The sequence below is a fragment of the Salvelinus sp. IW2-2015 genome, linkage group LG7, assembly GCF_002910315.2.
Source record: "Salvelinus sp. IW2-2015 linkage group LG7, ASM291031v2, whole genome shotgun sequence".
Classification (NCBI taxonomy): domain Eukaryota; kingdom Metazoa; phylum Chordata; class Actinopteri; order Salmoniformes; family Salmonidae; genus Salvelinus; species Salvelinus sp. IW2-2015.
Window position 1 is genome coordinate 20,396,319 of NC_036847.1, and position 16,473 is coordinate 20,412,791.

The 16,473-nt window shown below is 42.7% G+C and overlaps 1 protein-coding gene across 1 annotated transcript in view; it reads right to left on the minus strand.

The window, feature by feature from the left end:
- Positions 1 to 15,676, minus strand: part of hdac7a (histone deacetylase 7a) — a 72,201-nt gene extending 56,525 nt beyond the window's left edge. The window contains 2 exon segments of the mRNA XM_070444515.1: positions 2,633 to 2,701; positions 15,351 to 15,676. Coding sequence (XP_070300616.1) covers positions 2,633 to 2,701; positions 15,351 to 15,369 — 88 coding nt within the window. The 5' untranslated portion in view covers positions 15,370 to 15,676.
- Between the last annotated feature and the right edge of the window lie 797 nt (positions 15,677 to 16,473).

Here is a 16,473-nt window from a genome sequence, read left to right on the forward strand (position 1 = left end):
ACATAGCCGCTACATTTTGTTTTCGCTGTAAAACATTTAATAAATCGGAAATAATTGTCTGGATCACAAGAATCCTGTCTTCACAGTATGTATTTCTCAGATATGTTTTATGATGAGTAATTAGTTATTTGACGTTGGTGTCTGTAAATGTTATGGCTGCTTTCGGTGCAATTTCTGATTGTAGCTGAAATGTAATTTATGATTTATACCATAAATATGCACATTTAAAAAAAAACAACATATGCTATACAATAAATATGTTATCAGACTGTCATCTTATGAAGTTGTTTCTTGGTTAGTGGCTATATATATCTTTATTTGGTCGAATTAGTGATAGCTAGTGACGGAGTAAAAAACTGATGGAGTTAGAAAAGTGCTCTCTTTTGCTGACGTGGTTAGCTAATAGATTTCCATATTTTGTCTTCCCTGTAAAACATTTTAAAAATCGGACATGTTGGCTTGATTCACAAGATGTCTACCTTTCATATGCTGTATTGGACTTGTTAATGTGTGAAAGTTAAATATTTTAACAAACTAGATTTTGAATTTTGCGCCCTGCACTTGAGCTGGATGTTGTCATAAGTGTACCTGTGTCGGGATTGCAGCCCAAACAAGTTGTGTGAAAGTTAAATATTTCTAAAAAAATATTTTTTGAATTTCGCGCTCTGGCTTTTCAGTGGAATGTGGGAGGAGTTCCGCTAGCGGAACGGGGGGCGAGACAGGTTAACAACAATTTTAATTAACTATGCAACTCTTCCAACTATTGCCTTTTTTCACAACTGCCACCAGTTTGACGCCAAAAAACATTGAAAACAAATACATATTGACATTGAAAACAAATAAATACACCATATTAAACCCCAATGGTATTCACTAAGTTGGAGGATAATGATTAACAGCTTTGTCATATTTTTTTAATCATCTTATTTAATTATTTCAAATACTATATTTTACATGTGAGACGGTCACACAGAAGGCCAGACATTATTAGACACCTGTGATAATCAGAAGTACCAAAAGGGTTACTAGATGTCTTGTGATAGATGACATCAAATCCTTGAAAGATACCAAAATTATGGTAGTATACTGGTCAACTAATACACCCTCGTTTTTCAACCCTAGACAGATTAGAGGGACACAAAAGAGAAGGGCCGTGTCAGTTGGCCCGGACTGACACATGAAATGGGACACTGCAGCTTCGGACATGACCTCACTCTGTTTTTCCAGGAAGATGGCCTCTTTTGCATGGATGGAACATATGCCTGGCACAGCAAGAGCTAGGGCTATCACTCAGATCTAATGCACAGTCAGACTTTAGCTCTCAGTGCTAACTATTCCACACACACATTAGCCTTTCTAAAAGTACAAAATAAACAGATGCTGTACATGTTTTACTTCTTCATATGTACTGTGTTTACTTTGTTATTCTGGTAGTACTTTGTGGTGTGAGAACATAAGAACATAGGATCCCCAAACCAACCCTACTGTAGTCTTGTGGTGTGAGAACATAGGATCCCCTAGCCAACCCTACTGTAGTCTTGTGGTGTGAGAACATAAGATCCCCTAGCCAACCTACTGTAGTCTTGTGGTGTGAGAACATAGGATCCCCTAGCCAACCCTACTGTAGTCTTGTGGTGTGAGAACATAGGATCCCCTAGCCAAACCTACTGTAGTCTTGTGGTGTGAGAACATAGGATCCCCTAGCCAACCCTACTGTAGTCTTGTGGTGTGAGAACATAAGATCCCCTAGCCAACCCTACTGTAGTCTGTGGGTGTGAGAACATAGGATCCCCTAGCCAACCCTCTGTAGTCTTGTGGTGTGAGAACATAGGATCCCCTAGCCAACCCTACTGTAGTCTTGTGGTGTGAGAACATAGGATCCCCTAGCCAACCCTACTGTAGTCTTGTGGTGTGAGAACATAGATCCCCTAGCCAACCCTACTGTAGTCTTGCGTGTGCTGAGAACATAGGATCCCCTAGCCAACCCTACTGTAGTCTTTGTTGGTGTAGAAACATAGAGATCCCTAGCCAACCCTACTGTAGTTCTTGGGTGTGGAAACATAGGATCCCCTAGCCAACCCTACTGTAGTCTTGTGGTGTGAGAACATAGGATCCCCTAGCCAACCCTACTGTAGTCTTGTGGTGTTGAAACATAGGATCCCCTAGCCAACCCTACTGTAGTCTTGTGGTGTGAGAACATAGGATCCCCTAGCCAACCCTACTGTAGTCTTGTGGTGTGCTTGCATGCTCTCGCTTCTGTGTTGCTCTAAAATTAAATATATCTAGAGAATCATGCTAGTGACAAATCATGAAAAAAAATAAACATGTTCATTAGCAGCAGAACAATGTTTCTTCTGAATATTTACATATTTGTCAGTGCATAGATAGGCTAGGTCTGACAGTTTCTGAAAACTGCATTACTTTTGAGAACTGCTCAAACAACCTTGAATAGTTGGTTGGGGATGACTAATTTGCAAACAGATGTAGCCTATCTAAACTTATGGCTCATTCTGGAGGAAAATTCTATAATATTTGTAAGTCTACTATTCTGAAAACAGTGAGGTGATATGTGGCAATGAGTTGTTACATATTTGTTAGTGCACGGTTCAACTGACAAGTTTAGGGGGGCTACCTGACACTCTTGAAAAAAAGCTGTCCCGTCTGTCTTTGTCTACGGTAGGTCCCGACGCCGTGATTCCATCTACAGACGGGGGAGATAAAGTTTATTACTCACAACCACCAGCAATGAATTATCCATGCCCCCTATATGATAGCTAACTTAAAGTATATGAAAAGTGTAGGCTGTTTAAAACAAAGAACCTGACAATTGTAAGACATTTTCCCGAGAAATGTGTAACAATTCAGCAATGGGATGCATTCTCTCACTCTGAAAAGAAACTGCTGCCCTGAACATCTGCTTACAGAGGGCAGCGTTTAAAAGACATCCCACCAGGATACGATGGTTGTAGCCCCTTTGAAATTGACTTATGTTTCGAAATGTAGCCTAGCTGCCRATTTCTAGAATGACAGACCTAACTGCACGTACCAATAATAGGCTACATTCTGTCAGTTAGATTCATCGGGTAGGTAGGTTAGCCTACTGCTGCAATACTGTATAACACAGAACAATTATCTGATATCCACAAGTTATGCACATGAAAGAAAATGTGTTACCTTGTAAGAATGTCACAACAACGCAACAGGTTCTAAATCCACATTATAAATATTCCTCCAAAAAGCCAATGTCTGTTACTCGTCCTGTGAAGCCTACTTGTGAAATGACTGTCTAGTAACATACAGGGAAAGAGACCAGTGGCCAAGGATGAGATTCGTCAGTAGGCTACAAGTGAGGGAGAAATAATTAGTTATCGCAAGCAACTTGGTATGTCCAGCCCCTGAAGAAGACGAAAATAGGCATCTAAGCGGGTAGCACCAAAAATAGCGTCACACGACTTCTCTCTACCATTGTTTCCGCATATGAGCTTTCTATTGGTACACTATGTAGCCAATCCGAACCACTACTTATCAGTGTCTGAAACTTTGTTCACAGTTTGTTGTCAGATGGCTTCTACAGCTCCACCTGCTGACATAGCAACAGCTGTTTATTGCAACATAATAACTGTTACAATAGTCCTTTACTTGCACTTTCTGGACAACACTACTATAAACATGTTACAACTTGTGTAATAACGCATATCCACTCTAACAAAATGTTTCTCAAAGTAGCATTTTCATGTATGGTTAAAGCTTAATTTGTACATTTATGACCACATTCAAGTAAACTGCACAAACTGTATGATAAAGAGTGTTAACAAGTGCTCAAGTAGTCATTGGCTCATGTAGCAGGCAGCATAGCAGGGAAATATGAAACTCTGAGAAAAGACTAAAGTGAAAACGTCATGTTTGTCAGCTTTATTTGGACATCTTTAATTTCACAGATGAATTCTACAAAATGTCTTAATGAGTGCATAGCCTTCTAGGAAACGGTGCTCCTTGACCAACACCTTTCTCCTCCTGTTATGAGTCACATCACAGATTCATGTTTCTTGGAAGAGGAAGGAATAGTTACCAAGGGCTTCCTGTGTATTTCTTAGACAAGGTAACCCATACGCGTCCCTTTATCTGTCACATGATGCACAGGCCTCCCACTGCCTATTCCTGTGACCCTGATGCTTTGTATAACAGTAATGATATAAACAGTGACGTTTAGATTAAAACAATCGAATGACAGAGTTGTCTGCATCGTTTGTAGAGAAGCATAGAATACAATGTGAGGGTTTGAGAAGGGAGTTGAGAATCACCTGCATGGGCTGTGTGTGTTTTGAGGACAGGAAATGACAAAGTGCTCAATGAGATGAAAGAGTTTCGTTAATCTTTCAAAGGTTTTCCCTGCTTGAGCACTGCTTTTATTTCCACTCAGCATCTGTTATCCAGTTTCCAAGCCCAACAGTAAAACAAACTGTTCATGCACACCAAAAACGAAACCTAGCCCATACTCACCTTTAAATGCATAAGCTCAGGGGGAGCCCAGCACCCTTAACAGAAATCCTCCCAAAGTGTGGGTGTTTATGAATGTGTGTGGTTTGTCTTGTCAATAACACAATCTCCCAATCTGAATCACATCCGGTATGAGCTGAAAATAACGAGACCACAGCCTGTGTGACAGTGAAACGGCACAGCAGGCTAGCAGCCCACAGCAAGGTACACACACACCAGTGTAGGCTCCTCAGAGGAGGAAGGGGAGAACCATCCTTCTCAGTCAATTTCATAAAGATAAAAAGTGAAACATTAAAAAAGTTAGGGTTAGATTAAACTATAATACATATCACGTCACCAAATAATTAATTCAAAACACCCTGTTTTGCAATGAAGGTCTACAGTAGCCTCAACAGCACTCTTTAGGGTAGCACCATAGTGTAGCCGGAGGACAGCTAGCTTCAGTCCTCCTCTGGGTACATTGACTTCAATACAAAACCTAGGAGGCTCATGGTTCTCACCCCCTTCCATAGACTTACAATGTCATTATGACAACATCCGGAGGATGTCCTCCAACCTATCAGAGCTGTTGCAGCATGAACTGACATGTTATCCAAACAATCAAGGGATCAGAGAATGAATCTAGTACCGAAAGCACAAGTTACAGCTAGCTTAGCACTGCAGTGCATAAATTGTGGTGTAGTTGACTGCTAAACAGCTTGCTGAACACTGTACTGCATGATTGTAGCGGGTTTACTAACGCGTTAGTTCTAGTAGCTATGTTGACTAGGACGTTAGCTAATATGGTGATMACAATGTAGGCTGTGAGTAGCAGTTAGCGGTGCAAGCGAAGGGAAAAGGTTAGAGGAGGAGAGGGCGTAGATGCGAGAAGGAGTTATACAATAAGCAAAGTGATCATGCTGTTTATATGTGGCTGCTATGAAAGTGAACTGTGTTTGCGGGTGATCAGGGATGTATTCAATCTGCCATTCCTGTAAAAAAAAAAAAAAATCTTAAACAGAAGCAAATGTGGATAAACATACCTGAATTTGTCCAATAGCAACTCTCGTTTGCAATTGTTGGACTAATGATTACACCTGTAGATCAGCTAGATGCAGGCAAGAGTGTACAAGGCGTTATTGAATGTCACGGTCTGTCACCTTAATTACTAAGAATGTTCATGACCTGTGCACCTACATTGTAAACCATCATTTGTTGGCTAGGTTGTAGCAACCTCATGGTGGGTATAGGGAAAAATCAAGTATCATGTAGTAGCCTAAACCAGGTTTTTGCTCCAACCCCAATCTAGCACACCTGATTCTAATAATTAGCTGGTTGATAAGCTGAATCATCTTAGTTACAACTTGGGTTGGAGTGAAAACCTACAGGAAGGTAGCTCTCCAGGGACAGGGTTGGAAAACCCTGGCCTAAACCTATCGATGTTACATTGAGCTGTGTGAATCCAAATGCTGTAATAGAAATAAGGCCGCGCTCCTAAATAAAGAAAATCGTCCACCCTCATCTTAAACGGCACCGACCGCCACTGCACACACATATGATCAAACACAGGCACAAGCTTAGGTTCACAGGAGGCAAGGCGCTGGCCAACGTGAACCACGGTGTATGTAACACCCAAATGGAAAAGACAGCAGTGGCCAATCTGTTTCTCTAGACTGATGCTAAACTGTTTTATTTTCCCCAGATGAAGCAGTGCCTAATTTTGATAACAATCTTTGAAAGACAATGCAACACACTCTTAGGATTTCCAAGAATATAATTGAATCAAATTTATCCAAAATGTCCAAACAGAAGCTAGACTCAGAGGGCACGGTGAAAACATGTTGAAATGTATTTTTTGTAAGATTCTTAGCAGTGTTCAGATGCCAGTTAATTTGAGAGGAAGAGGCCTCTATGTTAGTTCTATATGTACAGGATGTGGTCAGCTGTGTTCTATATGTGCGTAGTTAACTACCACCTGCACAATTACACAAACTGACAAGGATTCACTCTCTCATACACAGTTTTAAATGTCAGATCACTACGCAAAATAAGTCAAAGCTTCCAAAAAGATGCAAGATGAGTACTCTCAAATCCCAAACCAAGTTCCACGGCAAGATCGTGGGCTTCCTCTAAGTTACATTAGAATAGGCAAGATGTACTTTTCTGTATATTCCAAGTCATTTAACTAGAAACAGATATTATTTTAGGCCTTTCACGATCAGACCTGGCAACCTCTGCCCCAGATCACAAGGTGGTCCAGAGAGGATGGAGGCAGACAGGGATGGAGGGAGGAGGAAGCCGGGATGAAGGCAGCCATTGTCTGGGTACCAGGCGGGCTCAGCTGGGCTCCTGGGACACCAAGCTCCATGCTGTGGCACCATGCGGCACACGGGTTAGAGTAAACACTGAGCCCAGCCTCTAGCCTAAACCTTCAGTACTGGTTATTGTCTCTGAGCAGGCAGGCAGACACACACACACTCTAAATCATGTCCCTCAATGAAATACAAGGTCAAATTTAGATTCAGCTAACTTTATCCGTTTAATTAGATCGTCTTAGTCAGCCCTACGTCTCAGAATGGCAGTAACAGCGCAGTCAACTGTTAGCCTATGTCTTTTTGCTGAAATGTAGTTCCTGATCATGACATGTCTGATGTGTTAATTTAAGTCAAAGTCAATCATGTGAGTCGAAAGGGATAGAAACCATGCTAAAACTGAACTGAACTGAACTGCACATAAATCAATGGCACTGGGATCTAAAATATATAAGGTTCTATCTGCAAAAAGATGATTCTGAGAACTGGCTTCAAAGTTTCGAACCCTCATTGGTTTGAATGGTGTCAGCAATTTGAATTGAGGTATTTAGAGAAATATATAGGTAGAGAGAACATTGAACAGAACAAGGCTACGTCAATAATTACATGTTGACAAAAATGCAGATAGAACCTTAACCTCCCGACATACACTACCGGCCTAAAGTTTTAGAACACCTACTCATTCAAGGGTTTTTCTTTATTTTTACTATTTTCTACATTGTAGAATAATAGTGAAGACATCAAAACTATGACACAACACATATGAAATCATGTAGTAACCAAAAAAGTGTTAAATCAAAATATATTTTATATTTGAGATTCTTCAAATAGCCACCCTTTGCCTTGATGAAAGCTTTGCATTATCTGTGGATCTGTTGGGGCAGTATGCAAATTGGAGTGGGTCTAGGGTTTCTGGGATAATGGTGTTGCTGTGAGCCATGACCAGCCTTTCAAAGCACTTCATGGCTACAGATGTGAGTGCTACGGGTCGGTAGTCATTTAGGCAGGTTACCTTAGCGTTCTTGGGCACAGGCACTTTGGTGGTCTGCTTAAAACATGTTGGTATTACAGACTCGGACAGGGAGAGGTTGAAAATGTTAGTGAAGACACTTGCCAGTTGGTCAGCGCATGCTCGCAGTATACGTCCTGGTAATCTGTCTGGCCCTGCTGCTTTGAGAATGTTGACCTGTTTAAAGGTCTTACTCACATCGGCTGCGGAGACCGTGATCACACAGTCTCCCGGAACAGCTGGTGCTCTCATGCATATTTCAGTGCCATTTGCCTCGAAGCGAGCATAGAAGTAGTTTAGCTTGTCTGGTAGGCTCGTGTCACTGGGCAGCTCTCGGCTGTGCTTCCCTTTTGTAATCTGTAATGGTTTGGAAGCCCTGTCACATCCGACGAGCGTCAGAACCGGTGTAGTCTGATTCAATCTTAGTCCTGTATTGAAGCTTTGCCTGTTTGATGGTTTGTCAGAGGACATAGCGGGATTTCTTATAAACTTCCGGTTTAGAGTCCTGCTCCTTGAAAGCGGCAGCTCTAGCCTTTAGCTCAGTGTGGATGTTGCCTGTAATCCATGGCTTCTGGTTGGGGTACGTACAGTCGCTGTGGGGAAGACGTCGTTGATGCACTTATTGATAAAGTCAATGACTGATGTGGTGTACTCCTCAATGCCATCGGAGGAATCCCGGAACATATTCCAGTCTGTGCTAGCAAAACAGTCATGTAGCTTAGCATCTGCTTCATCTGACCACTTTTTTATTGATCTAGTTAATTTTAGCTTGTAAGCAGGAATCAGGAAGATATAATTATGGTCAGATTTGCCAAATGGAGGGCGAGTGAGAGCTTTGTATGCGTCTCTGTGTGTGGAGTAAAGGTGGTCTAGAGTTTTTTTTCCCCCCTCTGGTTGCACATTTACATGCTGATAGAAATTTGGTAAAACGGATTTAAGTTTCTCTACATTAAAGTCTCCGGCTACTAGGAGCACCGTCTACCGGTGAGCGTTTTCTTGTTTGCTTATGGCAGAATACAACTCATTCAATGCTGTCTTAGTGCCAGCCTCTGACTGTGGTGGTATGTAAACAGCTACGACAAATACAGATAAAATCTCTAGGTAGATAGTGTGGTCTACAGCTTATCATGAGATACTTTACCTCAGGCGAGCAATAGCTCGAGACTTCCTTAAATATCGTGCACCAGCTGTTATTTACAAAAATACATAGCCGGCCACCCCTTGTCTCACCAGACGCCGCTGTTCTATCCTGCCGGTACAGCGTATAACCAGGCAGCTGTATGTTGATAGTGTCGTCGTTCAGCCACGACTCCGTGAAGCATAAGATATAACAGTTTTGAATGTCCCGTTGGTAGTTTAATCTTGCGCGTAGGTCATCTATTTTATTCTCCAAAGTTTGCACGTTTTCTGGCAGAATGGAAGGAAGTGGGGGTTTATTCGATCGCCTAGGAATTCTCAGAAGGCAGCCCGCCCTCCGGCCCCTTTTTCTCTGCCTCCTCTTCACGCAAATCACGAGGATCTGGGCTCGTTCCCGAGAAAGCAGTATATCGTTCACGTCGGGCTCCTTAAAGGAAAAAAGGATTCTGCCAGTCTGTGGTGAGTAATCGCAGTCCTGATGTCCAGAAGTTATTTTCGGTCATAAGAGATGGTAGCAGCAACATTATGTACAAAACAAGTTTTTAAAAATCAGTTACAAAAAAAACAAATAAACAAACAAAAAAACAATTGGTTGGGGACACGTAAAACCTCTGCCTTCTTCTCCAGCGCCATTATCACTTGAGAGCCAGTTTTATCATAGCGCTTGATGGTTTTTGCGACTGCACTTGAAGAAACTTTTTTCCCGCATTGACTGACCTTCATGTCTTAAAGTAATGATGGACTGTTGTTTCTCTTTGCTTATTAGAGCTGGTAGGCTCGTGTCACTGGGCAGCTCTCGGCTGTGCTTCCCTTTGTGTTCTAAAACTTTTGACCGGTAGTGTACCTTCATACACATATAGTATACAGAAGTGTATGTCAGCCTTCAGTCAGTCAGTCAGGCACACACAACACAAGCACAGTGTGTCTTTGTCATTGTGACCTTTAGTGAAACCTCTTGGCCCTTGAATGCCAGCCAGCCTGCAAACCCGGTCATATGAAACAACTATATCCGATTACATCTCTCTCTGCCTGCCCTGGCCTCAATGCATCTACTCTACACTCTTGTCTCCAACACACAGAAACACACGCACACACTCATTCACAACAGGGACTTTTAGTTTTTCTGATGTCTAGTACAATGTCTGATCAAGATGACCAGGGAAGGGGTAGCACAGCTATAAAGCCATCCATTTAGGGAGTTTAATCCGATTCGATGTGGCATTCAGCTACCGGGAGAGCAGAGGTTGCCAACAGTGGTGGTTGTTGTGTAGTGTAAAATGTCAGGCAGACAGCCTGCAGCTTACCACAACTCATGTAACACCCTGCCTCTCAACTGATCTTTACACACACAACTTAACATTCTGTTGTATAAATGATGCCTTGTAGCCCTACTCCATCACCACTGAACAAATGATCAAGAACAGAGATATCCACACTAATTCAGCGTCTAAGTGTATATGGTTTAAAAAATACAAATGTTGTTTTCTCACTATCTAAATATAGACATGGTTGTGAATGAGTTTCTTCCTGAATAGAGCTTTTTAGAATTTAAATTTGTGAATTTATCTATATTTCTATATTTGTGTGAAATATGTTTTCCTGCCGTGAATCACTTCTGTTCTGTGCTTAAAAGAGAATCACTTCTGTTCTGTGCTTAAAAGAGAACCGAGGCACAAAGTCCTCCTAAAGCAGCAAGTTGGTAATTACGAGCATTTTAATTCAATATAGAAACAGATGTAACTACATGAGTTCTGTAGACCAGCTGTTAAGAGACTTTCCACTGAATCAAACGTCATGAGGCTGTTTAGATCAAGGCACTGTTGGGCTTTATGTTAGCTACATGTGTGGACAGTATGCATTTGTCTGCTTGTGAAAATTCAGTACTGTGCATTTACTTGAGTGTATATAAATGAGATGATTTTAAATCTGTTGAGTATGACTCATAGTTCACCAATATGAAACACAATGGTGTGAATAGTATCAGTAGTGTAGTGACTATATGCAGAAAACCTCCTGGTAAATATCCTGGAACAGAAACACTAGCCAGTGGGAAAGTGAAACAGAGAAATATACACTTACGAAACATTAAGGACACCTTCCTAATATTGAGTTGCACCTGGTCAGTCATGTCAAGGAAAGAGCAGATATCCTTAATGTTTTGTACACTCAGTGTATGTCAATTGATAGGCTTCTACTTTGTTACTGCAGTGTGAGAGAAAAAAACTAAAAGATGGAAAGGGAGAGGAGGGAGTAGTGCGTCTGCTGTGAGGTCCCAGTGGCCAGCATGGTCCTTCTCTTTAAGAAGCCAACAGGAATGTGATGAGTTATAACCAGCCATACAGATATAACCAGCCATACAGTTATAACCAGCCATACAGTTATAACACTAAGAGTATTCTGAGAGCGAGAGAGCGAGCGAGAGAGAAGGGACTTTTATACAGGACAGTTTTTTTGAGAATGAGATCAGTGGAAGTTTAGAGAAGGGTGGAGTCGCATGTCTGTGTGTGCATGCGTGTACTGTGTGTGTGTTTGAAAGAGGTTGACAGAAATTGGATAACAGGGTGTGCTAGCTTTGTAAAAGCAGGGAGCAGCAGTGAGGGAGGGTGTGGTCTGGGTTTACAGTACAGGATTGTGAGTCATTCCACATCTACACCAAGCCAATATTCCAATGCTGCTGCAAGACTAAAGCACATTCTGTACAACAGTAAGGTCTGGCAAAGAATTTCAACTCTCTGACAAGCACTCAGCACCTTGGTGGAAATCCCATGTTCCAAGTTTTAAGTGTTCCAAGTTTTAAGAATAGGCCATTTCTGGGGGTCTTCTTTGGTTTTATGATAAAACAAATATAATGCTCTCCTCTTAACCCTGTGTGTGGTTCTGCACAATATGGTAAAACTACTGTGCACACTGTTTGTAGTAAAACGATGCACTCTGTTCTCTGTTATATGGCTACATGAAGAAACAGTCGAACCGGAACCTGTTCGGTAAAATCCTGTCACTGAGGCAAAGTTCCATCAGGTTTATTTACAGTAGTATCCCTTCATCTTACAGTACAGAAACCAAAACATCCCTGTACACATACATTACTAACTGTAGTGGACACCAATTAGGAGCATGATGGTGAGTATACTGTATGTCAGTTGGCCCTCGCTTATCTGTCACACGTACATCATCTACTTCATACACAGATACTTCATACACACAAATTCACAGGGACACCCATAACACATTTCCCATGTTTTTTTAGTGTCCATTCATTCACTAACGTGGTGGGCGGGTGTGTGAGAGCGAGCGTCTGAAACATACGGCCGTGTCAGAGGTCCAACTGGAACGTCTTGGTTACAGCAGCTCATCCTCGACATTATCAGCAGCTCTGTTCACACTCAGTACCCCACCAGGCTCATAGAGGCACTTTCCAAAACCAAAGAAACAGCCCACGCGGTGGTCTCTCTAGAATAGTTATCAACCTCAACTGTTGTCATGAAAAAAAAGTTACGCAAAGTAAATCTCCTACTCAAATGGAACTTGACACTGATTTCATGCATTTTTTTGTAGACAATATGTTGACAATATCAATATGGTACGAGAGAACAAAATAGCCCAGGGGGAATCCCAGAGGGGCACCACAATATCTGTAACGACATTCAGAATGAGATTTCATATCTCAACACACCATTCTCAACAATAACAAGACAAAGGAGGTGGGTGTTGGAAACGGAGATCTCTCCTGCTGTCTTTCCTTTGTCTCTCTTTGCATCGGTTACTTGTATGATTCCAAGGAAACTGTTGCCTATCTAGTCCTTGTATGTGATAACTGTATGTACCTAGAATTATATAAAATGTCACACGAGTACTAAGTTAAAATACTTTCTGATTGTAACAATCAACACTTATCAGGCCTGAACTTCAGCATCTGTAGTTACACTCTATCACCAGAGGAGGGCAGGCAGTAAGGTAGGAAATCACTCCAGTGTTTTATCTGTCTGCTCTGGACCATCTGCTGCCCTGTAGCTTCATCTTCTCCATGACCCCTCTAACTCCACCTCATTACTCTCAACCCTGGCCTCACAACCCCTTCATCTGAATCACCTCTTCACTTAAAGACTTCATGTGGACTCCACGGGGATAAGAACATCTCTGGAATACCAAACACAACAAAACAACAGGTAGGCTATAATTTCCCAACTTCCATATTGATTCACAAGGCACAAATCAGGCCTACCATTGTCTATTGTCCAACATCAAATACACCAAACAAGTTTGCCATAGATACACAACCCTTGGATGGCAACGTGCAAACTTTGTGTCGCTCCATGTGTTTTGAGACGTGAGTGACATTTTACACCAGACCAATACCCACCCTGCCCCCTGCCTTCACTCTCAGCTTTGACTCCAAGCTCCAACACAGCCCTCCGTGCTTGGGAATAGAGGGGAGAGAGAACCATATCCTGACAGGATATCCTGCTCTGAACTCCTGCTCCTGGGCTCCATGTGACCCCTTAACCCTTCCTGACCTACAGCTATAGACACAGCTCAGACCCAGCACACACAGCCACTGTGCACCCTCCACACCACTATGCTACCTCCAGTCTGAATGATGTGTTACTCAGTAGGGCATTAAATCACAGCCACTCTGATCCAAATAATTGTGTGTGGGTGTGTGTGCATGCGTATCATGTGTGTTGCGAGCTGTTCACATGCTGAGAGTGGAAGGAGGTTCCCAGTGGACGCAGCACAGGGTTGCCCAGAGACTGGAGTGGAAATCAACACTTCCTGCCAGGACAGGAAGGGCTACTGCTGTTGCCCCTTATCACTGACTACACAGGCTGCCCTGCCAGCAGGGAGGAAGAGGGCTGGGGAGAGAGATGGATGAGTGACAGACAGCAACAGTCAGATTGAGGGAGAAGACAAAGGCTACATGGATAGAAAGTTAGATCAATTGATAGGATCAGAGTGGAATGTAAGGGATGTGGACAGGGAATGATAGGCTACTCTAATGATAGGCTACTCTAATGATAGGCTACTCTAATGATAGGCTACTSTAATGATAGGCTACTCTAAAGTGAGGTGCACGCCACATTATCAGCATGGTTAAGGTATCAGTTACGGTCGGTGACAAAAATACACAAATCTAACAACTAAGATTAGATAGAAAGCATTCTTTGAGATTGTCTGTTTGTACAGTATATGAACGTAAAACAAATCTGCATGCGGTTCATTGTGGAGAGTGATCGATTTTGAGTTTGTAGTGACAAGGTGGTTAAATACTGTATGTATCGCCATAACAAACCCCTGGTGTTATTATGATAACATGCAGGACACCGTCAGCGGCTACACATCGACTTCCCCCAGCCTACGCACAGTCAAGTTAACTCTGCTACCCCTCCAACAGTTGTGTATGCAAAGGGTAACAGAGTGTTTGGGAGCAGGGTGAGGAAGGTCTCAGCACTTGGGATTGTCCCAGATGAACACAAGCCACTCCCTCCTTTTCAAAAGCCCATGGCAGAGGCCAGAGCACCCTCCTCTCCGGTTCCTAAGCACATGTAAACTAAGGGGATTAAGTGACATCAACAGAATAACCAAAAACAAATTCTTTCTGCCTTTAGCAGGTCCTCTCTTTGACAATTTTTCTGCCCTCTTAAAGTTAACACTCCACAAATGCGGGCTGACTCACTAAAGTGTGGGTGGGTCTGTTTCCAATTTTCTCACCCCTCTGCCCCAAAAAGAAAACGTTCTTCCAAAAACAACAAAACAAGCAACAAAAAAAGCCACACTTAAATGTTCCACACTATTAAAGACACAGGCCAAACTAAAGCAGCTCCATCTTGTGGCTCCGCAAATGCTTCTCATTGTTTTCCTTCCTTTCTTTGAGGGAGCGTGGGAGCACACTCAGAGCAGAGGAGAAACCTGTGCTGAAAACCACAGGAGGAAGCCGGTAACATGAGCAGGGGGATGCATAATGAGCCGGGGGAGAAGAGAAGAGAGAAGCCAGGGAAAGGGCGAGAATGATAGAGTGAGAGAGCACTTTAACTGGGTACAAAGTTAATATCTAAAGCACAGACTTAAAAAACTAAAGTTTACATAGAACATAAAGTTATTACACCAGTGACTTGTTATATTAACAGACAGTTCTCACACACAAAATAAGGCATTTCTACAGAGACTTTGTCCTTCCACAATCGTGGGGGAAAAAAAGTTATATCTAGAACCTTAAAGGGTTCTTCGGCTGTCCCCATAGGAGAACTCTTTGAATAACCTTTTTTGGTTGCAGGTAGAACCCTTTTGTGTTCCATATAGAACCCTTTCCACAGAGGGTTCTACATGGAATCCAAAAGGGGGACAGCCCGAAAAACCCTTTTGGAATCCTTTTTTTCTGGTGCATACTATCACAGAGTAGAGCTGAAGCAGGGTCTTACCAGTTCGTAGGGTGAACATCCAGTTAGTTTAGTGTCAGGGTGTCTCTACGCCATATCCAGTCCACAGCAGGCAGGTACAGTGTCAGCTCCCTCTATCCAGGCTAGCAGGGAGAAAGTGAGGGGCGGGAACAAAAGGCACAGAGGGAGAGTGAGGAAGTGGGAGAAAGAGATGAACCACTGAGCTGACTTGTGGACTCTCCCTCTCACTCTCACACACACAGTCACACGTATGCCCAGCCTGTACGCAGTTGCCCCCCCCCCCCCTATTGCTGACTCTGGGGCAGCTTATGTCAGAGTTGCCTCAGAAGCTGAAGCAGAGAGTAGAGGAAGAGAAAGAGAGGATTAGAGTGTGGGTAGCGGTGTGTGTGAGTGAGAGAGCGGAGCTGCGGCGGGGGGGGTTAAGGTAGGAGGGACCTGCACTGCTCGGAGAGGGCCGGAGGCAGTCTACTAAAGACAATGACAGGAAACACTATATCAGGAGGCAAAACACAGATGCAAAAAGAATTTAAAAGAGCAAAAAGAATGACATCCACATGGAAAACAAACTATGCCTCGACTGCAAACAATGATATACAAAACAACAATGGTAAAGATAAGAAATGTTTAGCCCTGCTGTTTGTCCTACTGTATACCAACATCACTGTTTCACTGCTAGGAATGCACACACACACAAATCATATCTTGTGATAACAGTAGCTCCCCCAGTACTCCCTGTTTATCCTTTGCTGCTGGGCCACAACAGGCACAGTCTGTCCCCAGTCTGACTGCACACACAAGGGGATGGATTTCACCCTAATTCAATTTCTTCTCCAGGGGGAAAGGTGAACCAGGGGGACATGGATTAACATGTCTCTTGTGGAGCTGCCCGTCTCACACTGTGGAGAGCTGATAGTAGATGGGATGATTAGCTAATTGTTAGTAAACTGTTGACTGGGTCAGTTTGACTAAATAGTCTGCAGTCTTGTGGATCAAACTAGAGAGCAGAGTTCCATTAACAAAAACAGTCCAAGCCCTTCACATTCATTACTGTAATATGACTTGATAAATTGGCTGCAGGTTATGAAGGCTGTTCAAGCCAGATTAATTTCATTCTGGAAAAATAAAACAATGCTGTGCGTCACTG